Source organism: Apiospora aurea (genome assembly GCF_038362705.1).
Source record: "Apiospora aurea strain CBS 24483 chromosome Unknown utg000006l_segment0_segment0, whole genome shotgun sequence".
Classification (NCBI taxonomy): domain Eukaryota; kingdom Fungi; phylum Ascomycota; class Sordariomycetes; order Amphisphaeriales; family Apiosporaceae; genus Apiospora; species Apiospora aurea.
This window is the reverse complement of record NW_027117393.1, coordinates 4,905,512-4,931,999: the sequence shown is the minus strand read 5'-3', so window position 1 is coordinate 4,931,999 and position 26,488 is coordinate 4,905,512. Positions and strand designations below refer to the sequence as shown.

At 58.2% G+C, this 26,488-nt stretch overlaps 7 protein-coding genes across 7 annotated transcripts; 3 read left to right on the top strand and 4 right to left on the bottom strand.

Moving 5' to 3' along the window:
* Window positions 1-479: 479 nt before the first annotated feature.
* On the bottom strand, window positions 480-1,595 carry PG986_010103 (uncharacterized protein; the record flags this gene model as incomplete). The annotated part of the gene is made up of 1 exon (XM_066846325.1): window positions 480-1,595. The coding sequence occupies one exon, from the start codon at window positions 1,593-1,595 to the stop codon at window positions 480-482; it is 1,116 nt and encodes a 371-aa protein (XP_066698723.1).
* Window positions 1,596-3,280: 1,685 nt separating this feature from the next.
* PG986_010102 (uncharacterized protein) lies at window positions 3,281-4,882 on the top strand (the record flags this gene model as incomplete). Its single annotated transcript, XM_066846324.1, has 3 exons — window positions 3,281-3,289; window positions 3,373-3,477; window positions 3,635-4,882. 3 exons carry the CDS (start codon window positions 3,281-3,283, stop codon window positions 4,880-4,882), a joined length of 1,362 nt encoding a protein of 453 aa, XP_066698722.1.
* A 159-nt stretch (window positions 4,883-5,041) lies between these two features.
* On the bottom strand, window positions 5,042-6,540 carry PG986_010101 (histidine phosphatase superfamily; the record flags this gene model as incomplete). The annotated part of the gene is made up of 2 exons (XM_066846323.1): window positions 5,042-6,286; window positions 6,334-6,540. 2 exons carry the CDS (start codon window positions 6,538-6,540, stop codon window positions 5,042-5,044), a joined length of 1,452 nt encoding a protein of 483 aa, XP_066698721.1.
* A 1,037-nt stretch (window positions 6,541-7,577) lies between these two features.
* On the bottom strand, window positions 7,578-8,885 carry PG986_010100 (cytochrome P450; the record flags this gene model as incomplete). Its single annotated transcript, XM_066846322.1, has 3 exons — window positions 7,578-7,943; window positions 8,065-8,454; window positions 8,841-8,885. 3 exons carry the CDS (start codon window positions 8,883-8,885, stop codon window positions 7,578-7,580), a joined length of 801 nt encoding a protein of 266 aa, XP_066698720.1.
* Window positions 8,886-10,315: 1,430 nt separating this feature from the next.
* Window positions 10,316-11,709, bottom strand: PG986_010099 (uncharacterized protein; the record flags this gene model as incomplete). The annotated part of the gene is made up of 5 exons (XM_066846321.1): window positions 10,316-10,692; window positions 10,770-10,825; window positions 10,898-11,274; window positions 11,350-11,417; window positions 11,514-11,709. 5 exons carry the CDS (start codon window positions 11,707-11,709, stop codon window positions 10,316-10,318), a joined length of 1,074 nt encoding a protein of 357 aa, XP_066698719.1.
* A 1,030-nt stretch (window positions 11,710-12,739) lies between these two features.
* PG986_010098 (uncharacterized protein) lies at window positions 12,740-13,980 on the top strand (the record flags this gene model as incomplete). The annotated part of the gene is made up of 2 exons (XM_066846320.1): window positions 12,740-13,593; window positions 13,692-13,980. 2 exons carry the CDS (start codon window positions 12,740-12,742, stop codon window positions 13,978-13,980), a joined length of 1,143 nt encoding a protein of 380 aa, XP_066698718.1.
* A 526-nt stretch (window positions 13,981-14,506) lies between these two features.
* On the top strand, window positions 14,507-25,329 carry PG986_010097 (uncharacterized protein; the record flags this gene model as incomplete). The annotated part of the gene is made up of 6 exons (XM_066846319.1): window positions 14,507-19,764; window positions 19,836-19,924; window positions 20,067-20,911; window positions 21,028-21,960; window positions 22,233-22,545; window positions 22,622-25,329. The coding sequence occupies 6 exons, from the start codon at window positions 14,507-14,509 to the stop codon at window positions 25,327-25,329; spliced, it is 10,146 nt and encodes a 3,381-aa protein (XP_066698717.1).
* Between the last annotated feature and the right edge of the window lie 1,159 nt (window positions 25,330-26,488).

The following is a 26,488-nucleotide window of genomic DNA, read 5'->3' as shown; positions in this document are numbered from 1 at the left end:
ATCATTATTGATCTTACCGGGTTGCAGCTATAATTAGGCTCTGATGCCTCAGCCTTGGCTAAAGAGCCTGGTTTAAAGGAGTCTCCATGCTTCCCATAGTGCCACGATCGAGATCCGTAACTGTCATCGTGACAAGCGAGGTCCCATGATCACTAGGTTCGGGACCGAGAGCAGTATCATGCATGTTATGTAGGAATACCTGCAGGAATTTGATAAGGGAACAGAAGGATCACATCCAGAGTCGCAGGGGACTTGCTCAGCTACACAGGGATTATGTGAGCTGAAGTTGGCTACTACAGAGGAAAACTAGAACGGTTTCTGGATGCCATTATGTTGTATTTGTTCATTTCTTGTATGTCCATGACTTAATACGAAACGCCTTCCTAGTCTGTCCAGGGGCTCGCAGTGTCTAATTAAACGTTACTCCCAAAATGCCCACTGACATTATCAATATACATCGGGCACTGACATGTATCCATCTACGAAAGGCCCAACGTGGCGATGAGTAGGTTCACGGCACTAACCTGCTTCCCCAAATCCTCGCCATCAAAAGGCTTCTGCCATATACCACCATAGAAATCCGACCCGTTGCGAGCATTGCTGTACATGGTCTGCTCATTGTTCCGGATGTACTCGCTGTAGGGGTTGTCCGCGAGCGCCTTGTTGAGCTTCGCGAGACGGTTCATGAAGATGCCCTTGAACGACCACCCGTTAATGGAGCAAGAGTCGGAGCCGCCCGCGCACGTCTCGGTCAGGATCCCGCCGGGCGAGAGCGTGGCGCTGTTCACGACGGCGTCGGCGGTCTTGCGTGCCGTGTCGAGGTAGCCCTGCGCGCCCGTCGCCCGGTGCAGCTCGACGAGCCCGCCGAGCACGACGCCCTGGTTGTACGTCCAGACGTCGGCGTTGTTGTTGCGGCACACGGACGAGTCGTTGGCGTCGGGCTCGAGCAGGCCGTCGTTGATGAGATATTGCGAGTTGATCATGCCGCTCCCGTTGAACCACTCCCACTGGGTGATGCTGCGGTTCAGGTAGAGCGTGTCGCCGGGGATCAGGTTGTGCAGGGACGCGGCCAGCTCGAGGTACAGCTCGTTGCTGATGGCGTTCTTGTACTTGAGGTCCGGGATGTTCCAGATCACGCCGCCCTTGCACGTCTCGGGCAGCCAGTACTTCCAGATGTAGGCCTCGTCCTCCTTGGCGATGTCCAGGTAGGTGCTGTTCCCGGTGAGCTCGTACATGCGAAGCAGGGCCAGAGCCCACCAGGCGGTGTCGTCGGTGCTGTCGGCGCGGAAGTCGCCGCCGCCCTGGGGATACCAGTCAATGGGGGCGCGTTGGATGTCGATGGTGTGCTGGGCCATGGCCAGGTACTCTTCAGAGCCCGTAGTCTGCATGTAGTCGAGAATGGCCTGCAGGGCAATGCCGCTGTACCACCAATTGACCTTAGGGTTCCATCGTCCTGTGGTGGTGTCGTAATAGGTGTTCAATGCGTTGATCGAGGCCTTCGTTGCATCCAGAATGGCAGAGTTTGGTATGACCAGACTGGAAACGAGACTTGAGAGCATCAGGCATGAAGCCCCAAACAGATTTGCCAACTTCATGGTGTTTGTTGGTGTTTCCGGACGTGGATGTAAGGAGAAAGGGAGCGGAGGGCCAATGAAGTGAGCGTGGCGTGAATTGATGGTGTTAGTGAGCGCAAGGCCGATAATATCTTTGGCCAGACTTTGGATGAAAAGAGAGTGTTTCCTGCCTCGAACGTAGAGCGGCTGGACGATTCCTGAGTCCAAGAACGTTCTATTTATTCGGAGTTGGAAATTGCAGGTTGCAGTCCAAAGCAGGGTTGTAAGAAGCGAGTGGGTGTCGTGCTCGACGCGGGACGGAGAGATCTTGAATCGGTCCCAGACAAGAAGCAATATGCAACAAACAAGCGACTCGACCCTATTGTTGAACTCGAATGTGTCCAATGCAATCGGGCTGTTTCGAGGGGCCCGCGAAAAGCACGAGTAAGCGCGCTCGTTGAAGTCGGATCAGGGGGGCGTCGCACCAATGACACGGCCAGACGTCGCAACCGCGATCTTAAGAGGCTTGAGCTATACCGAGAGGAAGGTGATAGGTCCCCCTCCTTGAAATGTCAACCACAGTCAACCACTCGGTCGATTTGCCAGCACACACACGGCAGCAGATTATTATCGCCAATGATGCAGGGGCAATGCGACGTCGGGCTCAGGGTAATGACGAAATGCGAAGAGGATACGACGCTTGGCAGGCAGGACCGTTTGTTGCACTGCTTGCACTGCTTGCACTGCTTGCACTGCTTGCACTGCTTGCACTGCTTGCACTGCTTGCACTGCTTGCACTGCTTGCACTGCTTGCACTGCTTCTGCTGCATGATTCTCTGTCCTTATATATGTGTGTTCATGCTGTGCTTTCGCCGATAGGAGGAGAATGGGCCAACTTTAATAAAAATCTCAACAATATGCGCAGTTGCGCCTGCATTTCGGAGAAAGCACTGCTTCGACCAGACGACGCTGGCTTCCGTCCGGAGATAGGTACCGGGCAGGCAGAGCCCATCGTGTTCGGAGCAAGGGACAGGAGCAATGCAAGGAGGGAGAGATTCAAAGAAGAAAACAAACGCAGGCAGTCTCTGGCCAACAACTCCTGCAAGGCGAAATGCATGCTGCCAGCGTGACCATCTGCCGGGCTCAGGCCGGAGAAGAGCGCTTTTTCTCGTGCATTGTTGCATTCTTTTTCTGGTGGGAATCTAGGAATTGGGTTATCTACTGCATGTGGTGGATGTACAATAGCCGGGAAGAGCGCCGATCTCGACGATGAGATGCATGCATGGTCCTAAGTTACTGGAATGCATTGCGTCGGTGCATCTCGAGGCTCAATTCCCATCAATTGTTTGTCCAATGCTGAGTGGTGATCAGGACAATTAACCTTAAGGCCCCGTAAGCTTGAAGACACTAGTCTCAAGGACACCTAAAATTAGCCTGGATGCGGGGGGGCAAAGGGGGGCAGACGGGGGCAGATTAGGGAGGCGGGGCAGACTCAGGGCCTTATCGATTGGGAGATAGCGCTGCACTAGAGCACCTGCACCCACCTAATCCAGCGGTCCAGTGATGATGTGGCTGCCTGCAATTATCGGCTGTAGAGGGGTCGTCTTGTTTACTGTCGGTAGTAGAATTAATTGATCTCAACTTGCCAATCGTCCCTTTTTTTTTTTCTGAAATCAGTAATCACATTTTGTGTCAAAGTACTCGCGCAGAATTTGCGAGCCAAAGCCATGGCCAGTGTAGGTTTGCAACATATCGCTCCAAACAACATGAGAGAGAACCGGCTGGGCTGATACTCCGGTGTGCTTGGCTTTGGCTGTAGCATGGCATAGCCCGGACGAACCGCAGCCGAACCGAAGAGCAGCGGCAGCAAGACCTCGACAGGATCCAGAAGTACCGCGATCTCGACGACCAGATACAATCACATGTACGTGTGCGATTCCGAATGACGGCTGTTGCCTCGTCTTTGGATCATCTCCTCTTATTCTTCTCCCCATCGCATCAGCTACCTGCAGGGATCTCGGGTATCCTCGCCGCCGCATCATAAGCTAACGCCCGCCCCTTTCTCCGCGATCGCGAAACAGGTGAAACAGTCAAACTACAGCGACCCCGCGCTCTTCCAGCTGACCACGAAAATCCTGCGGCTCAACCCCGAATACTACACGGTATGGAACGTCCGTCGCCGCTGTCTAATCTCTGGCTCATTGTCCAGACGCTCTGCTGGGTTATGGCGCTCGAGGGCGTCGCCGAGTACTTCTCGGAGCGTCACTACGAAACCGTCCTGCGCCGCCTCCTCGCCGTCGCCCTCGGCTGCGACCCCGGCTGCCCCAGCGACGTCCCCGTCACCCAAGAGGGATGGAGGGAGTGGTACTACACCTAATGAGAAGAAAGAACATACCACCGATAATGCGGAGGGCAAGGAAGAAGAAGATGAGAAAGCCGACATAGCAGCCGACACCTCCATTATCCAGGCCGAGCTCAACTTCACGATCCCGCTCCTCATCGAGTTTCCGAAATGCTACTGGATCTGGGGCTACCGCTCCTTCCTCCTGTCGCTGTGCGACGCCATCCTGCCCGCGGCCGCGGCGCGCGACTTCTGGGTCGCCGAGCTGGCCCTCGACTCCAAGATGCTGACCAAGGACCGCCGCAACTTCCACGCCTGGAGCTACCGCCGCTTCATCGTGTCCGCGCTCGAATCGACGGCGAAAACTGACGGCAGCGACGGCAGTGGTGGTGATGCGCCAACGACAACGACGAACCCAAAAAGCATGACCGAGTCCGAGTTCGCGTACACGTACAGCATGATTAAGGTCGACCTCTCGAATTTCAGCGCTTGGCACAACCGGAGCAAGCTCGCGCTACGGCTCCTGGATGAGCGGGGCGCTGATGACGCGGCGCGCAAGAAGTTCCTCGAGGAAGAGTTAGAGCTGGTGAGGGAGGGACTGAACGTCGGACCTGAAGACCAGAGCCTCTGGTATTACCATCAATTCCTCATGGATCACATCACCGCCGTCGGCGCCCACAAAAACGCCGAGGATAACGAGAAGGGGACGACGAAGGAACTTATCGCTCCCAACCTGAGCCTGGCCGACCGGCGCGAGTTTGTGGACAGGGAGGTGACCGAGATCAAGGATCTGCTGGAAGACTACGCCGACGTCAAGCTGATCTACGAGGCCCTACTGGAGTACGCGATGGCGTATCGGGCCATGGGCGAGTCAGATGGCGACGCCGCGAATCAGGACGAGATGATGGCCTGGCTCGCGAAACTTAGGGAGCTGGACCCGCTGCGACGGGGGCGTTGGGATGATCTGGAGAAGTCACTCAAAGTCTGATGAAGGCCAAGTATTTACATGACAATGCACATCTTAGAATGCACATATCTATTAATCTACTAAGATTAAGCCGAACATTTTTGTATCTCCAACATCAGACATGACGGCGTATGGTGTACTACTTGCAAAATCTCATCTCATCCAAACAATCATGACTCGTTACAGGGGAATGCTGCCATTGCACTTCCCTTTGATCAGACTCGCGTTCTGGCCCACCAGGCCGTCGAAGTAGGCCAGCAGGGTCTCGAGGGGCAGCATATCCATCAGCCCCAGGCTGGGATTGCTCGACTTGAGCGGCCGGCCCCCGAACAGCACGCGGACGTAGTGCTCGCTGCCATCACCCGCCTCCTCCTTCCGGTACACCTCGAAGACGACCTCGCTGCCCATGCCGGGCCAGACCATGACGTCGATCTGCAGGACCGCCAGCACGCGGCTCAGCGACCCGTCGTGCGCCACGTTGTGGAGGTAGCGCACATCGCCCATGGCGTCTGCGGTTACGGCCCGCAGGTGGGCGGCTAGTTCGGCGATCCAGACGCCGTACGCGGCGGCCGAGGAACGCAGCGCGGCGGGGCCGGCGTCGCGGTAGAGGTGGCTGTACTCCCACTGGCCCAACCGGTAGACGGCGTCGGCGAGGTCCTGGGTCACGCACTGCCCCGTGGTAGTGTTGCAGGGGAGGGGTTTGCCGGCGTCGCCGTGGCACTGGCGCGCGGAGAGGTTGTCGTAGTAGTGGTCGAAGCTGGCGTGGAAGCCGGGGTCGGTGGGCGGGACGCCCGAGATGGCGTCCAGGGTCGCGAAGAGGGGCCGGGCGGCGTCGAGGTGCTGTTGCCAGCGCGCGATGGCGGGGGTTTTGAGACGGTCGGACGCGGTGCTGCCGGAGGGGCAGGGGTATTGGGGTTCGAGGGAATCGACCCCGGAGGCTTGGATTAGGAGGGGGACGGAGCGGGTGAGGGCGGACGCGCCCCACATGCCGGCGATGAGCTGGCTGGCTACTTGGGAGGTGATTTGGTTGTTGGTGACGCGGTAGACGACGTGGCGGCGCCATGCTTCCCCGTCTTCTTCGTCGCGGCTGGGGAGGAAGCCGAGTAAGGAGTGGTAGACGTCGTACAAGTCCTCGCCATGCGTGCGGGAGTCGTCCAGGCCGCCCGAGGTGATCTGCGGGAACTGGCAGGACCCGATCCAGCCCGCGGGGACGAAGGGGTTGATAGTCGAGTTAGTGCCCTTCCAATACGTCTGCGCCGACTTCTTTGCGGTGTCGGTATCCGCCCCCAGGGACTGCCCGAAGTAGTACAGGCCCTGGTCGTCGCAGTCCCAGCGGTAGGGCTCGACGGGGAAGGCGTTGGCGGCGTAGGGGGTGCGCTTGTGGTGGCGCTGGATGACCTCGACGTACCGCAGCTCGTACTCGTCCTGCCCTTCGGAGTCTTTGGGGGCAGGGGGTACTCGGTGCGCCGCACATGCGGCATGTTGCACCAGTTGTAGGTCCCGTACTGCGCGTCGGGCATCCGGGACGTGTTAAAAATGAAGCCGTACGTCCCGGTGGCCTGCAGGGCCGACGTGAGGTTGTTCACAGCGGATACGGCGGGGGCGTGCCAGTCCAGATTCACGCTCGCGGCCGAAGCGGCGGCGGCTGAGAGCAGCAGGGAGGAGGCGGGGTTTAACATCATGCTATTGGGAAACGACGGCGATGTTGATGATGCAGACCACTTGAGATACACTAAAAAGGCGATGCCTAGAAACAGAACAAGTTTCGCAGGTCTATTCGCCCATCGTGGAAAGGCAGCCATTCCCTTTTTCTTATGTACTCTGAAAAATATGCTGTTTATGTCCGCATCCCAGTATCGGAGATGAGTGTTATTGAACTTGGGGTGGTATTTACCCCCCACGTGCTGCAGCTTTCTCGGCTTACAGGTTGCAGGACAACTCAAATTTCTGGGCGAGGTCAATTGACGTTTCCAGCCAAGAACTCGATCTCAATCAATCAAGCAATTTGCAGGACACAGGCGCGTCATGGCTGGGAGAGATGGAAACATCTTGCCTTGGCCTATTAATGGTCCGAGTCGACGCTGCTATTGCAACATGCGATTTATCTTGTTGGATCAATCGAGTGAGCATCTGGTGGCATTGGGTGGCAATGCACTCTAAAGTAGCCTACATCCAAGGGTCACAATCAATCGAGCGAAGCTCCTGCTTCTGACCGATGGACGGGAACAACTGGGGAGCGACCTCAAGAGAAGTAAGTATATAGAGCCCCAAAACGCGCCGTTCTTTCACATACGACCATATCCTGCTGAATACTAGGGATCCCGTCCGCTCTCCCATATATAAGCAGCAGAGAGCCGAATTAGTACTAGGGTCGGTGACGACCTGGGAATCCTCGGTGTTGTATGTTCTTGACATTTCGTATTTTTTGCCCGCTTTGTCCCCATGTACCCCCAACAGGCATGAGTATTTTTATTTGCTTAAATCATCAATGTGCTGCTCGTTTCGTCTATCATTTCCTTCCACCGCTCACAAGAATTAAGCCTAGCCCGGTGTGCGTTTATCGATTCAAGGCCAGCAAAAGTACCGTTTTGGAGGGCGGGCCGGTGACCTCCCACCACATCACAAACCCCCCCAGTTTCCCCCAAACCTCCGCTGCCATCCAACCAACTGACCAAGAACTACAAGCACGCAGTTCCGCTTTCGCACCGTCCGAGCCTCATCTGTTGACCGGTCTGAACCTGACGTGCAGCTCGGGCTTCTCCCACATGCCCAGCATGGCGAAGTCCGAGTCAAAGACCGGCAGCCGACGATGATGGTCGGGACCGCTCGGCGGCGGCTCGAGGTCAAAGGTCCACAAGACCTTGGCGAGGAACAGCCGCATCTGCGGCCAGGCGCTCTCGCGGCCGACGCACTGCCGCGGGCCCAGGTTGAACGGGAAGAAGCACCCGAGGTCGTCCGCCGCGTACCGCGGGTCGTGGCGGGGGTCGCGGCGCGGTAGCCAGCGCTCGGGGCGGAAGAGCTGCGGGTCGCGGAAGTGGCGCGGGCTGCGGGCGGCGGCGAACTGGCTCATTTGGCATGTGATCTTTAAGAAACAAGGGTAAGACTACGAAGTGAATGTCCATATTGCAGGGTATGCAAAGCAATAACACGACAGAGTTGGGATGCTTGTGCGGAAACTAGGGAGGGGGAAGAAAGGCACTGACTCCCTTGGCTATGTATGTGCCGTCCACCACAGCGCCCGGACTGGTGCGTGGGCTGCCGCTGGGGGTGGTGGTCATCATGCGAAACGATTCCTGGATGGTCGCGTCGACATAAGGGAGCTTGGCCGCAGAGCTCGTGGTGATATCCGCATAGCTGTCGAACGTGGCCCTGACCTCGGCCACGAGCCGCGCGTACGCGTCCGGCTCCTGGAGCAGGAGGAGCACGAAGGCGTAGAAGCGATTGGCGATGGGCTCGAAGCCTGCCATCAGCAGCTGGAAGGCTATCTGTTCTAGGTGCCTCGCCTCATCCGGGTCGGGCGTGGGTGACTCCGCAGGGAGAATGTGTTCGAAGTAATCGGGCGCGTCTAGGAGATGCCGGCGATGGATGCGAGTCTGCGCTTCGTGTCTGTTTGCCTTGAATACCCGTGGTGCGGCGGAAAGGGTGCGCGGAAACCGAAGCGAGACAACGAGAAGCAGCAGAGGTCGAAGCAGAGGAAACCTTTTCGATACCTGATTCACGGTCATGAACAGGCCGCTCCTATTTATCATGCCGAGGAGCTCTGATGACTCTTCTGTAAGTCGACGACGAAGAGACGTGGTTAGGAAGCCACGCGTCCGAAAGGGGGGCCGAGGGAGTCTTACCATTCTTCAACTGGTTGAGCTTACGACTGTAGACAATGTCGGCAGACAAGTCCATTGCTAGCCAAGACGTCCACGGTAGTAAGAAATAGCCGTTAGCTAATCGATACAGAGGAGCTTGCAGTGAGATAAGTACTCACCTTGCCAATCTCGACACTTTCAGTGGATTTGGACCTCATTCTCATCTTGTCCACAAATAAGTCGATGTATTTGTGGAATTTGACGTCTTGGTTCTGGATGGACTTGCTACTGAAAGCTGGTGAGACCCTTTTTGATACTTCCCTGTGCTTGGCTGGATCGCGCTCCCAGGCTATTCCCCCATCCTTGGGACCATGATCAACAAAGTTCGTCTTGGTGAACAGCTCTTGGTTCCTGATGGCTGAGGTCTGGATATCTGGCAGTTTGTTGGCAAGTAGCAAAGAAGTATATGGTTGGAATATATTTTTGTGAACAGACTTGCCCATAATAGCTTGCGGCGTAAAGAAGACCAGCTCGTTGGGAGCGATCCGAACAACATCCCCTTTTGGCTTTGCTCTTAATAACGGTCTTCGGCAATACTTCAATGCTTGATATGTTGTACGTACCGTACTTCTTCAAACTGTTCTCGACTACCCATGGCCATCTGCCGGATAACCTGGAGGTGTTAAGTCTAATGGCTGACCCGCCACCGCATTGAGATTGGGATCCTAAGTTACTCACCAGTGATAAGCGTACCAAACATTCGAGACGGCCGCAAGCTTGGGTCCCGGGAACCCCGATGCTGGGTGGAATCGTAAAAGATATACGATGCGAATAATTGCATAGGCAGTCACCTAGTCGAGCGCGTAATTAATCAGTTCAACAGGCGACCTTGAATTAATAAAGCGGGCGAGGGGGCTTCTCGGGCTCGAGCACAGTTTCAAGTGCGACAGGATCGGGTTCCTACAGCTGTCACGGTATAGCAAAATGAAGTCCAAACATCTTCGCGACCAAAGGGTCCGGTCAGCTGTATGTTCGATAGAGACATTCTTGAGAATAAAACTTGGCAGCACACAGGGGAGAAGACAAGTAGCGACGAGCAGGAAGAAATTCCAGCAAGCCTGGGCACCTCCAGTAAACGGATGGTGTGTTCTGAGTAAGGGATGCCCAGAGACCTACGGCAGGAAAGCGGCTGGGGAGATTGCGTTGCATCTGCAGGCTGCTGCTGGCCAAGACGGAAACCAGAAAATGCGGAGTAAGGCCGTACAAGTCTGACATCATCTGCTGACCACTCTTTTCTAACCCAAAAACCCATATTGTATTGCATAGCTTTGATCTATTAATAGTACCAGAGAAGGGGGAAGGCGCTGCGCTGCTCACATACACCTGATTCAAAAGCCGGCGACTAGGCAAATGTGGATTCATGATTGATGCAACATATATAACATATATATTGTAGGTTAGAGAGCAGTTTCCGTGTCTATTCACTGACCAAACGTTTTGCCGGGCGACATCAACTCAAACCGCTCTCTATCTAATAGCTAACAGCATGACTACGAAGTAGGAACAAAAAAGAAAAGCGTGAAGGTTTATGGAACTATTAGCGTAACTAGTCACCCCTTCCCACTTTAGCCAAGTCTTATTTGATGCGAGGGCTTTACACACTCTCAATATTTCGCCGGACATGAATTCCCCGCAGAGGATGGCCTGGCTCCCCGGCATTGGTGGGACCTGCATCAATATCGACCCACGCATTGCCCTTGTCAACGGGCGTTCCGAAGTAAGTCCCGTTGAGCTTTCTCGTGCTGCCGTGAGCGGACTCGGCAGTCGGACAGGTCACCGGGTCTGGTCGCTGCATGGACGCTTGAGACGACCTGCTTCGCAGGAGTCGAGAGGTGATGGTAGAGCTGACACTGGCGACGAAGTGGGAGATGGCCTGGCGGGGTATCAAGCCATTGTATACCGGTGCGCAGCAGCAAATGATGCTCGCCGAGTCCTGGACCAGCCTCCAGAGCACGATGGCAGTGTTGGTGACTTGACTCAATCATTAGTAACCTTAGGACTGATAGCATTACTCCCATCAAGAGAGCGAAGACGCGGCACTTTCTTACCTCCAGATGCCGTGTTGTAGGCTTCTCCGATTTTGACAAATCCGGCGACCCCTGAGCTGATCGTCCAGGCGAATTAGCAGAAGTCCATTATGGACACGAAAGCGACGAGGAGAAATGGCAACACGTACAGGCCGCCTATAGCAAAGACAGCGCTCAGCCTCCATTTGACCGAGGTCCGCATCTGGAGTGCCTTGACCATCCAAACGGCGAGTATCACCATGATGAAGTCGATGGAGGAATTGATGGTCTCCATGGCCACCAGATACGCCTTCGTGTTATAACACTTGCCGGGGTGCTTGACGTCCCACGCACTGCTGACAGGCTGACAGCGGAACAGGCGCGTAAGAACGGCGGCGATGGTCCAGGCTCCTTGGACGATGGCCACGAAGTACACCCATCTGGCAAAGTTCCGGTTGACGCGAAAAAGCCGGTGGTAAAGGAACAAGAGGCTGTACTTGGCACAGAGCTGGGTCAAGGCACCAAATGGATCAAGTGCGTATTGCAACTAGAAGGGCCAAAGATAAAATTGTCAGGTACGAACAATACCAAAGGGTGTACTGCAAAGAGGCGCAATTGATACCTTTAACATTCGGAGGAGCCTCTCATAGGGGAGCTTCTCAATCGGGTCGCCGTTGACCACATCGATTTCTACCGTGGAGAAAGCCCATAGGCCGTATCAGCATTGGCGGGGTGGGAGAATTCAAGGAGGTGGCAGCAACATCTGGCGAATGGAGCTGAACTCACCGAGCAGGAAAAGAGTCACGGTGATAATGTAGAAACAGAAAGCCGCCAGGGCGAACAGGTCTTCCACTATAACACCCTTCAGCCCCGCGCGTCGAGTGGCAACGAACCGGAAGGCAACCGCCAGCGCACATAGTATCACCGACACGATGCCATAAACGTAGGAAGCATTGATAATGGGTTCGCCTTTAGAAAGCATGACGAGTATCAAGCCTAGTTCGCAATCGAAATAAGCTTGTGATAGAACAGTGAAGATGACTTGGCATCAAAAGGAGAAACGAAAGGGGGTGCAAACGAGGTTTAGGTAAAGGTCTGAGATGGCAAGCACAATTGCTGGAATATGAGCTATGCATGATCTTCCAGGCCTGGCTTTAGGTAGATACGGAGTACTCATGGGAAACACGGGGGCGGGAGGATGGGAGACGGCAGGCTCCCAGTTGTTGGGGGCCGAGTGTGGACTCCTACTATGGTTGGCGGTGATAGGGCAGGCTCTAATGGTGTGTAATAACGAAGTAAGCGGTCGTTGGGGCGAGCCTCGTAGGACTATAGTAAAACGGGAACCAGAGTGTGTAGGGAACTAATTAATTATTGGTTGTCCTTCCCGTCCCGCCTAAAAGAGTACGTAATATTGCCCACTTGCATTGTGAAGCCACGTAAGCTTATCGTTACACCGCATTGGTATATATAGAATGTGATTGAAGTCCTACTCACGTCCGGCTTCAAATAAGCCGTCTACCACACGGTCGTGAAGTGTGATCGATCGCAGCCTTACAAGAACCCACTCCGGCCCCGAGATTTTGAGCTGGACATGCCTGGACGGCAAGTGGATAAGGAGGTGCATGCAACTTACATTGCATATACTATTGAATCATGCTGGGGTTACACTACTTGTGTGAATTGTTGTTTTTTTAAGCGTGAAAGATGAAGGTTGCATCACCTAGTATGCATTTTTTTCACCACGAGTAAGGCTAACTGTTGTCACAATGTAGGTGTCATCATCCCGAAAAGGGGGGCTTTGCATTCTAGGTAGCCTCAGGGGCAAATGACAAAAAGCTCCCAACGTTGCTATAAGGGTTGAAAAATTCTAATCCGATAGCACATTTTGAGTCTTCAGTTCAGCTTCCATCGTAAAGGCTTGAATACCCCAAGTTCATTTACCTTCGCCATTGGCAGGGGCAGCTTGTTGACTACGCTCCAATCCAAAGTCCAAATTATATAGGCGAATGGCCATGGCGTATCCAAAGAACGAGCCCATAGCTATAGTCGGGAGCGCCTGTCGCTTCGCCGGAGGCGTAAACGGCCCGCAAGAGTTGTGGAACCTCCTTCAGAACCCGAAAGACGTCGCGGAGCCGATCCCGCAGTCACGCTTCGGCGCCCAGGAGTGCGCCACCAAGGCGGCCTACTTCCTGGGCCATGGAGGAGGGCAACGAGACGAAGCCCAGCACAAGCGTTTCGACGCCCGCTTCTTCGGCATCAGCCGGGGCGAGGCCGACGCCATGGACCCGCAGGTGCGTCTGCTGCTCGAGGTCGTCCACGAGGCCGTCGAGGGCGCGGCGGGGTGTCCCGTGGACCGCCTGCGGGGCAGCGACACGGCCGTGTACGCGGGCGTGATGGCGGCCGATTACGAGCGGGTCATGACGCGCGACGGGCGGTACGAGGGCGCCGCGACGTACCACGGGACCGGCACGTCGCGCGCGCTGGCGGCCAACCGCGTGTCGCACAGCTTCGACTGGCGCGGCCCGTCGCTGACGGTGGACACGGCCTGCAGCTCCAGCCTCGTCGCCGTGCACCTGGCGGTGCAGCAGCTGCGGGCGCCGGGCGGGTCCCGGCTCGCCGTCGCGACGGGCGCCTGCCTCCTGCTCGACGCGCTGCCCTTCGTCGCCCAGGAACGCCTGCGCATGCTCTCGCCCGCCGGCCGCTCCCGCATGTGGGACGCCGCCGCCGACGGGTACGCGCGCGGCGAGGGCGTCGCGGCGGTGGCGCTCAAGACGCTGCGCGCCGCCGAGGAGGACGGCGACGTCATCGAGTGCGTCATTCGCGAGACGGGCGTCAACCAAGACGGGTGGACCGGAGGGATCACCGTGTACGTCCATGTCGATTCGGAGAAAGCAAGACAAGAAAAAAAACCAAAAAGCCCAAGAGAGGAGGGGCAAAAGGGGCAGCATTACTAACTGTGAATAGGCCTAGCGCTAGGGCCCAGGAGAGGTTGATTCGAGATTGCTACATTCGCAGTGGCCTCGATCCACGAGACCCAGCCGACCGGCCTCAGTTCTTCGAGGCGCACGGAACCGGCACGCCGACGGGAGATCCCATCGAGGCCGAAGCTATATACTCGGCATTCTTCTCCGGTGGCGAGGGTACGCAAAAGGCCGCCGTCAGCCAACCTCTGTTCGTGGGTGTAAGTTCCATCATCAGAATATACTCGCCCGGTCTGCCGGCGGAACTACTTGATTGGCCCCGCATGTATTAATGATAATATACAGAGCATCAAAACGGTCATTGGTCATACTGAAGGAGCCGCCGGCATCGCCGGGCTTCTCAAGGCGTCTCTGGCGTTGCAACATGTCGTAGTTCCGCCAAATTTATTGTTCGACAAGTTGAACGAGCGGATTACCCCTTTTTCACACCGATTGCGCATCCCGACCTCGCCAAGCTACCCATGGCCGGCCAGCGGTCAGATTCGCAGGGCCAGTGTGAACAGGTAACCTCCCCATCCGTTTATTGCCGTTGGTGCTGTAGTAGCAATCATGAATCGACACTACTTTGCCTTAACCTACTGGTGAGAGTTACTAATTGTTTACCCAAATGTCTAGTTTCGGGTTTGGCGGAACCAACGCTCATGCGATTGTCGAGAACTACAGTCCCGCCGTCGACCGGCGCCTTGTGTCGAGAGATGTTTCCCCTCCCCCAATCACTGCCCACTGGTCTTCACCGCAGCTTCACAAGCCTCTCTCCTCGCTTACCTGGTCTCTCTACGCGACTACCTACGGGCCAACATGTCCAATATGTCTATCCGAGACATAGCGTACACCCTGCACGCCAAACGCAGTCGATTCGCAGTCGGTACCACCATAGCCGCGGCTAGCCCACAAGAACTGATCGATCAGTTAGAAACAAAGCTCCAAAGCCTTCAGCCGGCGGCAAGTGTCGGGAAGGGGATGATGCCCGGCGACGTCACCTCGCGAAGCTTTGTGACGGGCAGCAAGAGGAAAGGGACAAGGATCATTGGCATCTTCACAGGCCAGGGGGCCCAGTGGGCTCGACAAGGCTGGGGGCTAATCGCCAGCAGCAGCGCTGCCAGGCGCATAATCGATGACTTGGATCGACGGCTCTGCCAGCTGCCCCAGGAGGACCGCCCTTCGTGGAGTTTGCTAGGCGAGCTCGAAAAGGGGCCCGAGTCGTCGAATATCCACCAAGCCTCCGTATCGCAACCGTTGACCACGGCGATCCAGATACTGCAGGTCCGGCTGTTGCGGGAGGCCGGTGTGGAGTTCTCGGTCGTCGTCGGCCACTCCTCGGGGGAGATTGGAGCAGCATATGCCGCTGGGGCTATCTCAGCCGACGACGCCATATGTATCGCGTACTATCGAGGACTGGTTTCCCATCTATCAAGTGGTTCCCGTGGCTTGCCCGGCTCCATGGTATCGGTCAGCTGCTCTGCCGAGGAAATCCAGCGGCTTCTTCAAGACGCAGAGGTCAAGGAACGTGTTGTGATCGCCGCTTACAATTCGCCGCGCAATGTCACGCTCTCGGGGGATGCGGAAGCGATCCGCTTAGTCATGGAGGCGTTGCAGGAGGCGAAAATCCCAGCAAAGATGCTTAAGATCGATAAGGCATATCATTCGCACCACATGACTCCCTGTAGCACGCCGTATCTCCGGGCCCTCTTGGCTCTAGACGTGTCCGTCCGCGGGAGCAAGTGTCCCTGGGTATCTACCGTTACCGGAGAGCCAATGACTGGGCCGGAAGACATAGCCTCTCTGCGTTCCAGTTATTGGAAGGATAACATGGTCCAGCCTGTGCTGTTCATGCAGGCCTTGGAGAAGGTTTGGACGACGATGGGACCGTTCGACTTGAGTATAGAACTGGGTCCTCACCCGGCCCTGCGAAACGCCGTAATCGACACGATTCAGGGAATCGGCCAGCAGGAAGCACGGCTGCCGCATACCGGCGTGTGCTACCGAGACAAAAACAGTGCCCGCTCCTTCGCAGAGGCACTTGGCTACATATGGGCCAGCCTGGGGGCGGACTCTATCGACCTGCAAGCTTACGACAGGTTCATGGTTGACGACAATGCGTCATATTCCCGGCCCTGTAGCCTGGCAAAGGACCTCCCACGCTATGCTTGGGATCACGACACGGAATACTGGCATGAATCGCGGCAATCGGCGTCCAAGCGCACCTTCTCGGTCGCGCCGCACCCATTGCTCGGGCGTCGAGAGGTCGATGATGACGAGAGGGACGAAATGCGCTGGCGGCACTTCCTCCGCCCCAGGGACGTGGCGTGGCTCGGCGGACACCGTCTCCAGAACCAAATTGTGTTCCCCGCCGCGGGGTATGTGGTCATGGCGATCGAGGCGTTGTTGATGGTGGTGCAACAGCCGCAGCGCCAGGGGCTCGAGACGACTGATGTAGTCGAAGTCCTCGGCCTCGAGTTGGCCAGAGCGCTGACCTTTGACTCGGACGATGACACGGCCGAACTCGTGGTGTCCCTTTCCCAACTCACGGCTGCCGCGGCCGTTTCGCCAGACAATACGGCTACCACGGATGCTCGGTTTGTATGCAAGAGGGCAAAGGCGAAGAGTAATGTCACCGACGCCGTCTTCGAGGTGCTGGCGACGTGCCAGGTGCGCCTCCACCATGGGCCTTGTACAGCAGTTGGGGCTCTGCCGGCGAGAGAAAACAGCCCGCGCGCCTCGGAGCTCGCCAAGGTTGATGCGGATGCCTTTTACGCGTCCCTGGAGACGCTCGGGTACGGCTATTCCTCACCCTTCCGCGGCCTGGGTCACATGCGGAGAAGGCTTGGGTGCGCTACTGGTTCTATTGTACCACCGCCTCGGGTCGGTCCCGAAAACTATCTGGTTCACCCTGCGGCTTTGGATGCCGCCTTTCAGTCCGTCCTCCTCGCCAAGTCCACTCCCGGCGACGGCGAGATTCGTTCGATCCACGTCCCCAGTGCCATCCAGCGCGTGCTCTTAGATGTGCGCCTTTGCGCGGCAGATGGGAACTCTGCAGTGCCACCGCTTTCGTTCGAGGCGGCCAGTCTCCCATATACGTCCGCCATCGCGGGCGATGTGACCGTGTATTCAACCACGTCACCATGCGCCATGATCCAAGTCGAAAACATCTCGCTTAGGCCTCTATCTGCGCCGAGCCGGCAAGACGACAAGGAAATATTCTCTCATGTGGTGTGGGGACCGATGAGCCCAGACGCGAGGCGCGTAGCCAGCCATGTCGTCGGCGAGGAGCAGCGCCAGGCCGCCAGTCTTCTCGAACGCCTCGCCGTCTACTACCTCCGCGTCCTCGATCGCGACTATCCAGAGGGCGACCCGTGTCGACAGCAGAGCAGCAGCAAGTATCTCCTGCAGTTCGCATCCCACGTGGTGTCCCAGGCCGAGGCCGGGCAGCTGCGGCTTTGGAGGGCCGAATGGGCACACGATACATACCGCGACGTACTCGACGCGTGTCGGCCTCTGGGGCAGCTTCCCGACTTCCGGCTGCTGCGCGCTGTCGGGGAAAGCCTCGGCCGCATCGTGGGCGGCGACAAGAGTGCAATCGAGGTGGGCCTCGAGGAGGGCCTCCTGAGGGAGTATTACCTGACCTCTCTGGACTTGTCGGGCCACACCCGGTCCCTTGGTCGCGTGGTCGGGCAGATAGCGCACCGCCACCCCCGCCTAGACGTCTTGGAGATCGGGGCGGGGACGGGCGCCGCGACCAAGCACATCTTCGACGAGGTCCCGGACGGGTTCGCGTCTTACACGTTCACCGACGTGTCCCCCGGCTTCTTCGGCCCCTTCCAGGATGAGTGTAGGAGGGACAGGCGAGAAAGCGAGGAGCTGCTGTTCAAGACGCTGGACATTAGCCGGGAGCTGCAGAGCCAGGGGTTTGAGGAAAGCTCGTGCGACCTCGTGGTGGCCTCTTTCGTCCTCCATGCGACGCCGTGTCTGAGGGCGACGCTGCGCCATGTCCGCCATCTGCTCCGACCGGGCGGCTACCTCGTCGTCGCCGAGCCGCTCCCGGAGAAGACGGCTCGTCTTGGGGCCATCTTTGGCGCTTTCCCCGGGTGGTGGTCAGGCACGCAGGAAGGGCGGGTTTTGTCGCCCTGCGTCAGTGTTGCCGAGTGGGACCGACTGCTTCAAGAAGCTGGGTTTTCGGGATGCGACACGGTCGCCCCGGAGCCGGATTCCCTGGTTCATCCTGCCACGCTCTTCGTCTCCCAGGCCGTCGACGACAGGGTCAGCCTCCTCCGTGACCCAATGGGGTGTCCGGCCTTGGCTCAGCACGGGCTCCGAAAGGAATGTAAGATGCAGGAACTTGTCCTCCTTGGCGGAGACAGCCCGCGGACAAGGGGCGTTGCTGGACGGCTCCGGTCGCTTCTCAGCCGCTACTTCCAGAGCGTAAAGACGCTGCGGTCCATATCCGAACTTGGAGTAGCCTTTGATCTCCCGTCCACGACGGCGATGAAGAAGACGACGATTTTGAGCATAGAAGATCTCGACCGGCCACTAATGGAAAAGCCAACCAGCGATACGTGGAAAGCCCTCGGTGGCGTCTTGTCCGTGGCCAGAGGCATGGCATGGGTCACACATGGCCGGCTTGAGACCGCCCCCTTTTCCAACATGATGGTCGGGCTCCTGCGATGCGCCAAGCGCGAGCACCCAGCGCTGAGCACCCTCTCCTTGGATTTTGAAGGCGCCCGGGAGGTCGACGCCCGTATCATCGCCGAGGCCCTTCTACGGTTCCAGCTGCAGCTCCACTGGCAGCAGGAGAAACCCGACGATCGGACCGAAAGGCTCGTCCTGGCTGAGCCGGAGATCGTCGTGCGCAAGGATGGGTCCCTCGAGGTACCGAGACTGGTTCCGAGCTCTGCGATGAACCGTCGCTACAATGCGGCAAGGAGACGGATAATGGAAGACGTGAAGCCTCACGCCGAAGACGTCTGCGTCACGATGACTGACGCTGGGTTTAGCCTGCAGAAGCGTCCCCGTAGCCTGGAATGCTCTCCTGGGTCCGGGCCTGGGTCTGACCATGCTAAAGTCGTCTGCTCAATCAGCTTACCAATACGGGTGACGCCATCAACCAGCATGTACTTGGCGATCGGCCAAGTCGCTGATTCCGACGAGTATTCCGTCTCCTTGTCCCCGGCGTGCGCGTCTATCGTTCGGCTCCGCGAAAGCATTTCAGTCAAGACCAAGATGGGCCCACGCTCCTCCGTATCCGCACCCGACCTGCTGCGCTTCCTCACTTACTCGATAATGGCCCGATCGATCCTCGAGGGAGTGGAAACTGGCAGCAAGATTCTCGTCCAGGACGCAGATCGGTTGCTCGCCGAAGCCCTGGATCTCGAGGCGGCCGGCATGGCCGTGCAGGTCACGTACACTACGTGCAGCAGCTCCGCATTCCCGCCCGGCCGGTGCAAGGTGATCCATCCGCGCGCCACTCGCCGCGATATTGCGCGCGTAATCCCAAAAGACGTCGCTCTCTTCATTGACGTCTCGGCGATGGCCTCGGCCCCGTCGCCCCTCGGTGCCGCCTTGGACTCGCTATTGCCGGCCTGTTGTCGCAGGAAGACGGCACAAATGCTTTTCCCCCGAGTAGTCTGTGCTCCGTCTTGTACCGTCCAAGTTCAAGAGCATCTGGCTCGGTCCGTAAATGTGGCCGAAAGCAGTGTCTTAGCAGCGGCGGCGGCGAATGTCCCATGCAGCGGGGACACTGGCCTTGTTAGAGTCGTCCCAGCAGGGCAACTAAGTCAAATAACATTAGATCCTCAACAGACGCCACAGTACATCATCGATTGGGTCCGTGATTCCGTCATCCCCGTCCAGTCCGTACCAGCAGACACGCTCGTCAGGTTCTCCGCGTCTAAGGTCTATTGGCTTGTGGGGTTGGCGAAGGATCTCGGCATCTCCCTCTGTGAATGGATGGTACATAACGGGGCCAGACACATTATCATCTCGAGCCGCCGACCCAGCATCCATAAGGCCTGGTTGGAAAGTATGGAGGATGAAGATGCGAGAATCCGCATCATGCCATGGTAAGTTTCTGATGCAGCCGCCCATTGACATATGCGGCCATGAGGCTAAACAGTAGCTATAACTTTTACAGTGATATTACAGACGAGCTCGAGGTGGTCCGCGTGTACAAGGAAATCAAGGCAATGTCATTACCTATCGGGGGCGTGGCCCAAGGCGCCAGTGAGTCAATTCATCCTGTTTCTTACTGTAGATTGAAAACAAAAGTGACGGCTTCAGACTGACTTGTTACTTCCTTGCTCACCTAACCCAGTGGTGCTCAAGGACGTCCTTATTCAGGACATGACATTGGACGATCTCCAAGCCGTCCGACAGCCAAAGGTCGAGGGGAGCATACGCCTGGCCAATCTTTTCCGAGATGAAACCCTCGAGTTCTTCGTATTCTTCTCCTCGGTAGCTTGCGTCACAGGGAATCCCGGACAGGCCAACTACGCGGCCGCCAACATGGCCCTGGCCAGCCTAGCCCAACAGCGCCGGCGGATGAGGCTGTCGGCGTCCGTCATCAACATCGGCCCCATCCTGGGAGTCGGGTACATCTCCCGAGAGACGGCCGCGTCCAGAAGCAGCTCGCTGATACAGAACCTGGTGTCGGAAGGGTACACAATGCTGTCTGAGCGTGACTTCCACCAGTTGTTTGCCGAGGCCGTGGTAGCCGGCCGCCCGGGCTCGCCGGGACCGTTCGAAATCACGACTGGCTTGGCTACATCCGCAAGTAGTGCTAGAGCCCAAGGCGGGAACGCAGCGCTGCCCACGTGGGCTGCCAGCCCCATCCTGGGCAATTTCTTCCGACAACCACAAGAGAGTCGCGGCGGCCCCGTGGCAAATCAGCCGGGACATGCCCTTCCGTTGGCCACCAGACTGTCCTTAGCTACTGACATGGAGGAAGCCCGGGACTTGATCAGTTCCGACCTGGTGTCCGAGCTGGGTAAGTTCTTCCACATGGACCCTGCTAGCCTGGGCGGCAGAGACCTGTCCCAGGTCCGCTTGGACGAGGCGGGGATCGACTCCTTGATCGCCTCGGAAATTAGGAACTGGTTCATAAAGACTCTTGGATTCGGCATCCCCGTGCTCAAGATCCTCACTGTCGGAGCTGTCAGCGAGCTGGTCATGACAGCAGCCAGCATGCTCCCAGACTCCATGGTCCCCCGCGTGCGGGCGAGCCCAAGCTGTGATACGAGCCTAGACGAGAAAGAGTCTGGCCATGAAACAGATTCGGACGAAGCAACGCACGACGCTGGAAGCCCGCTATCTGCGACAAGCTATAGTCGGTCGGCATCCACTTCCCCACCCATCGCCGACAACAGCAGTCTCGGCCTCGGTGCCGACCAAGGTCTCCCCGCAGTGCCCGCCCCTTCTTTGTACGAGAAGGCCACGGAGCTTTCTTCCCCCAGGAACTCTTCTGGGTATCGCGCCAGCTCCTCGTAGACAAGACGAGCCTGAACCACGTCGCTTCGTTCCGCGTACACGGCCCCGTGCACGCGGCGGCGTTGGACACGGCAGTGAGGGATATGGCGCAGCGGCACGAACCTCTCCGTTCCTGCTTCTTCGAGCAGGACGGCCAGGCGAAGCGGCGGGTTCTGAGACGCGGCATTGTCCGGCTGGAGCAGCGGCAGATCGGCAGCGAGACGGAGGTAGCGGGCGCCGTCGCCGAGCTGGAACGCCACGTGTTCGACCTCGAGGCGGGTGAAACAGTACGTATCCAGCTGCTCTGCATGGATTCCGAGACACGGTATCTGGTGATGGGGTCGCATAGCCTCGTGCTGGACGGCCAGTCATTTCCCATCCTGGTGAGGGAGCTAGGGCGGCGCTATATCAGTGGTGATTCTGCCGCAATCAGCCGGGGGCCGCAGCAGCCGCGCCCGAGCCCCGAATACATGGAATTCCAGAGCTCCCTCGACTACTGGAAGCAAGAACTAGCCGATATGCCCGAAACTCTCCCGGTTCTACCGTTCTCCGGATCAAGCTTTCGCTCGCCGCTCGCGACATGCGGTAACGTCCGGGCTACCCTCAGAATCAAGAGCCTAGAAAAGGAGAAGATCCGAGTCCTTTGCAGCCAGTCTAGGGCGACTCCGTTCCATTTCTATCTCTCCATCTTTAGAGCTCTTCTGTCGCGCTACTGTGCCGACACGAACGAGAAACTCTCCATCGGTATCGCCGACGCAAACCGGTCTCTCGACGACGACACGGACAAGATCGGGGTATTTCTAAATATTCTACCTTTGATATTCAGTTCCACGCGGTCTGCCGTCTTCGCGGACGTATTGAGAGAGACACGTGATAAATCATACACGGCTCTGGGCAATGCCGCCGCCCCTTTCCAGTTATTGATGGATGAGTACGTATACCCTTATTACTTGCGTTTAGGTTGCATTTTCCCACTGCGATTTACAATGCTACATTTGAATGTTGACCATCCGCTGTGAACAGGTTGAAGTTACCAAGATCGAAGTACTACACGCCAATCTTTCAGTGCTTCATGGACTATCGCATGGGCCAGAGCGAAAGCGTGTCTTGGGGCGATGAGTGCCAACTCAAGCTGAAGTCTTTCAGTGTCCGACACTCCATGTACGACGTGGCTTTAGACGTGGTCGATGATCCCACTGGCGACTGCACCATTGAAGTCTTTCTGCGCAGCGACCTTTACAGTCAGCAGAATGCCGACAGGCTGGCCAGCGAGTTTGGATCTCTTGCGACGGCGTTCGTCGAGAGCCCGCAACTGACATTTAACACACCGGATACACTGCAAGAAGCAGAGTCTGAACAAGTTCTAGCATTCTCCCGTGGTACGTACGCCATTCCTACCAATGCAAACTTCCTCTAACCCGAAGCAAGGGGTACACCGCGATCCCCTCTGGCCAGATACCATTGTCCATAGATTCGTCGACATCGCCGACGACGTCCCTTGGCAAGCCGCAGTATCCGACGAAACCCGGGTTGTCACCTACGCAGAGCTGTCCTCCCGCGTGCGCTCGGTCGCTTTGGCCATCAAAGCTCGCCATGTCGCGCGGGGCTCTCGGGTCGCCGTGTTGCAGGAGCCGAGCCTGGAATGGGTCTCGTCCATCTTGGCCATTATGTGGATCGGGGCTGTCTATGTGCCATTGGACATTGATAGCCCCCCAGAGCGACTGACTAAGATTGTCCACGACTGCCAGCCCGACTTGCTGCTCGTGGACCACAGCACGTACCAGATCCTCCATGCGCCGTTAAGCGAGGGATCGACACCCCAGCTTCAAGTAGCGGATATCGTTGCCCTGTCCGATCGAGAGCTGTTGGCACATTTACCGGTGCCTATCGAGGCTACCCAGTCCGACGCCGCCACCATACTCTACACGAGCGGAACCACGGGCACGCCCAAGGGGATCGTGCTGGAGCACGGCGGCCTACGCAACTGGCTCGAGTCGATGCCCGAGCGGTTCGGCCTCGCGCACGGCGCCGAGGTGGTGCTGCAGCAGAGCGCGGCATGCTTCGACATGTCCCTTCTCCAGGTCCTGGCCGGCCTCTGCACCGCGGGCCGCGTACACGTGGCATCGTCGCGGCACCGCCGGGACCCCGAGGCCGTCGCGCGCGTCCTCGCCGAACAGGGCGTCACCTGCACCATCGCCACCCCGTCCGAGTACGCCGCGTGGTTCGAGCACCGGGGGCTCGCGCGGTCGTCGCCGTCCCTTTGGCGAACCGCCATCGCCGGTGGCGAGCATGGAGTCGAGGCGCTTGCCCCGTCGTTCGCGTCGCTCGCGGAGACGCGGCCGCGGCCTCTTCGTCTGTTCAACGCGTACGGACCCGCGGAGGCGACATTCGCCGCCACCTCCCGCGAGGTGCAATACCAAGGCGGACGCCAAAGCAGCGCGGATGCGTCTGCCGGGTCGCCCCTGCCCAATTACGCCGTCTACGTCTTGGAACCGGGGAGCAGGAGACTCGTGCCCGTGGGCGTGCGGGGCGAGGTCTTCATCGCCGGCCCGGGCGTCGCCGCAGGCTATCTCAACAACGACGCGCTGACGGGCGAGCGGTTCGTCCCGTCCCACCTCGCGACCCCGGGCGACGTGGCGAGGGGCTGGACCACGCTGCACCGCACCGGCGACGTCGGCCGCTGGCGGGCGGACGGATCCCTCGTCCTCGAGGGCCGCGTCGAGGGCGACACCCAGGTCAAGCTGCGCGGTCTGCGCATCGACCTCCGGGAGATTGAGAAGGCCATCAAACAGAAGAGCGGAGGCGCGGTTGCCGAGGCGGTGGTGTCGGTCCGTCCGCCGGCATCGCCTAACAAAACACAGGCCTTCCTCGCGGCCCATGTGACCTTGGAAGGCGCTCGACCGCTCCGCGATCGCCAGGTATTGTTCGAATCCCTGACGGCGACTCGTCTTGAGCTGCCGCAGTATATGTGCCCGGCCGTGTTTGTTGTCTTGGACAGGATGCCGTACACGAGCAACTTCAAACTTGATCGGAAGGCCATCGCGGCAATACCGATGCCTACGCTGCCGGGTTGCCAGACTCCTCAGTTAAGCCGGGCACAGCTCCGCCTCAAGACGATGTGGGAGGAGGTCATCCCGGCGGAAGTCTTCGACAGGCACACTTTCAGCCCGGAGACGGATTTCTTCCACGTCGGGGGGACGTCGTTGCTCCTCCTGCGCTTACAGGCACTTATCAGAGATGGCTTTGGTATCCGACTTCCTATACCTCACATGTACAGCTCTAGCACCCTCGGGGCTATGGCCAAGGAGCTAGAAATGAGTACTGACTCTGACACCACGATGTGTTCACCCATACATGTGAACTGGGACGAGGAGACGGCACCTACTGCCAACATCCTGAAATACGATGTCCCGCCACCAGGGTCGGCACCTCCCGGAGACGATTCCAGAGTCGTGGTGCTGACAGGTTCGACCGGGTACCTCGGCCAAGCCCTCCTGAAGGCCCTGGTCGACGACCCGACCGTGCACCGCGTGCACTGCCTCGCCGTGCGAAACGCCCCCGGCCGGCTGCTGCACGCCGACGGCACCTCCTCGCCCAGCAAGGTGGTCATGCACGGCGGCGACCTGCGCCAGCCCCGGCTGGGGCTGTCCGAGGCCGACGCCCGCGCCGTCTTCGCCGCCGCCACGCTCGTCATCCACGGCGGCGCCGACGTCGCGTTCCAAAAGTCGTACGCGTCGCTCCGCGCGGCCAACCTCGGGTCGACCCGGGAGCTGGCGCGCCTGTGCCTGCCGCGGCGGATCCCCTTCCACTTCGTCTCCAGCGCGAGCGCGTGCGTCTTCTTCGCCACCGCCACCGCCGCGGCGGCCGCGATGGTGGTAGCAGAAGCCGGCCCCGTCTCGATGGCGTCGTGGCCGCCGCCGGCCGATGTCCGCGAGCACGGCGGCGCGCAGGGGGCTACGCCGCCTCCAAGTGGGCGGCCGAGGTCTTCCTCGAGCGGCTGCAGGCCCGCCACCGCTCCTGGCCCGTCCGGATCCATAGGCCGTCGCACATCGTGCGGGCGGGTGGCGCGGCCGCCGCTGGCGATGTCGGGGAGGCGCTGCGCTACTACAGCCGTCTGCTGCGGGCCGTGCCCTTCCTGGGCGGGCGGGTGCGGGGCGAGATGAACTGGGTTCCCCTCGAGGTCGTTGTTCGGGGGTCATGGACACCGCCGGGCTTTCCCGGCCCAGTGGCGGTAATGGCGATGGGGAAGAGGGGGAGGAAGACGAGAAGTAGGGGCAGTATCAGATGAGGCGGGCCTGCAGTTCCTGCACCACACCGGCAGCGAAAGCCTCTTGTTCGACAACATGCGCGCCTGGGCGATGGAGGATGCGCCTCGGTTGGGGGGCGAAGGCTCAGGAGATGGCCGGGATCAGGAGCACGGGAGAGGTGATGAAGCCGTGGATGAGATACCCATTGACGACTGGCTGGCTCGAGCCGGTAGTCGAGGCATGCATTCGACCATGATGGAACTTATCCGAAATCTCGGGGCCCAAGAGAGGGTCGTGTTGCCAATACTGGCCCGTAGACCTGAAGCTTCTTAAAAACGCCAGTATCTTTGAATACCTTGTACCGAGGTATCAATAGAAAATGGCCAATAAATATTCTATTGCCAGATCCTGTCTCATCGCCCAGGAACCGGCCACTGTGAGGCTCTTCAATGTAGTAGTGGGCCAGCGCGTTCATCGAAAAGGTAGAATCTTCAGCAGTGGTGCATAACATGAGCAAAATGCGGGGGTTTAAAAAGACGGCTGTGTGAGTCGCAGCTGGTGCTGGACTCGCCACTGCTAATTGAAGTGACGGATGCACTTATTGCAGACCGGCGTTGGAGGTACACGAGGGAATAGTCTAGCCATCTGGTGGCAGCGCCGCCAGCGCGAGCGCGGCGTACTGCTTTCCAGGAGTTGGTCATTGTGTCGAATCGAATCCTCGGAGTAGCAAGTTCTGGGACGCCGAAGGTGGTCTTCTGCATTGCGACCGGCTGGCGCCTGGTGCAGAGTTGGCATCCACTAAGGAGCCGATTTAGCACCGATTTAGCACCAGGGGGGTTGGCGACGACCTGCGACTCCTCGGTGTTGTATGTTTTTTTTCTTTTTCTTTTTGTCCGTTGCGCTCTCGTCTTCCGTCGACGGACACGAGGGGTTTCTTTTGCCAGACCCGTGTGCTGGACAATTACAAGTATGAACACGACATTGTTTGCTGTTGTTCGTGGTCTGCCATACCTTTCTGTTGGCGTGTCGCTCAGGCTCAGAAGCATGACTTGACACGGCTGCCTAGTAGCCAAAA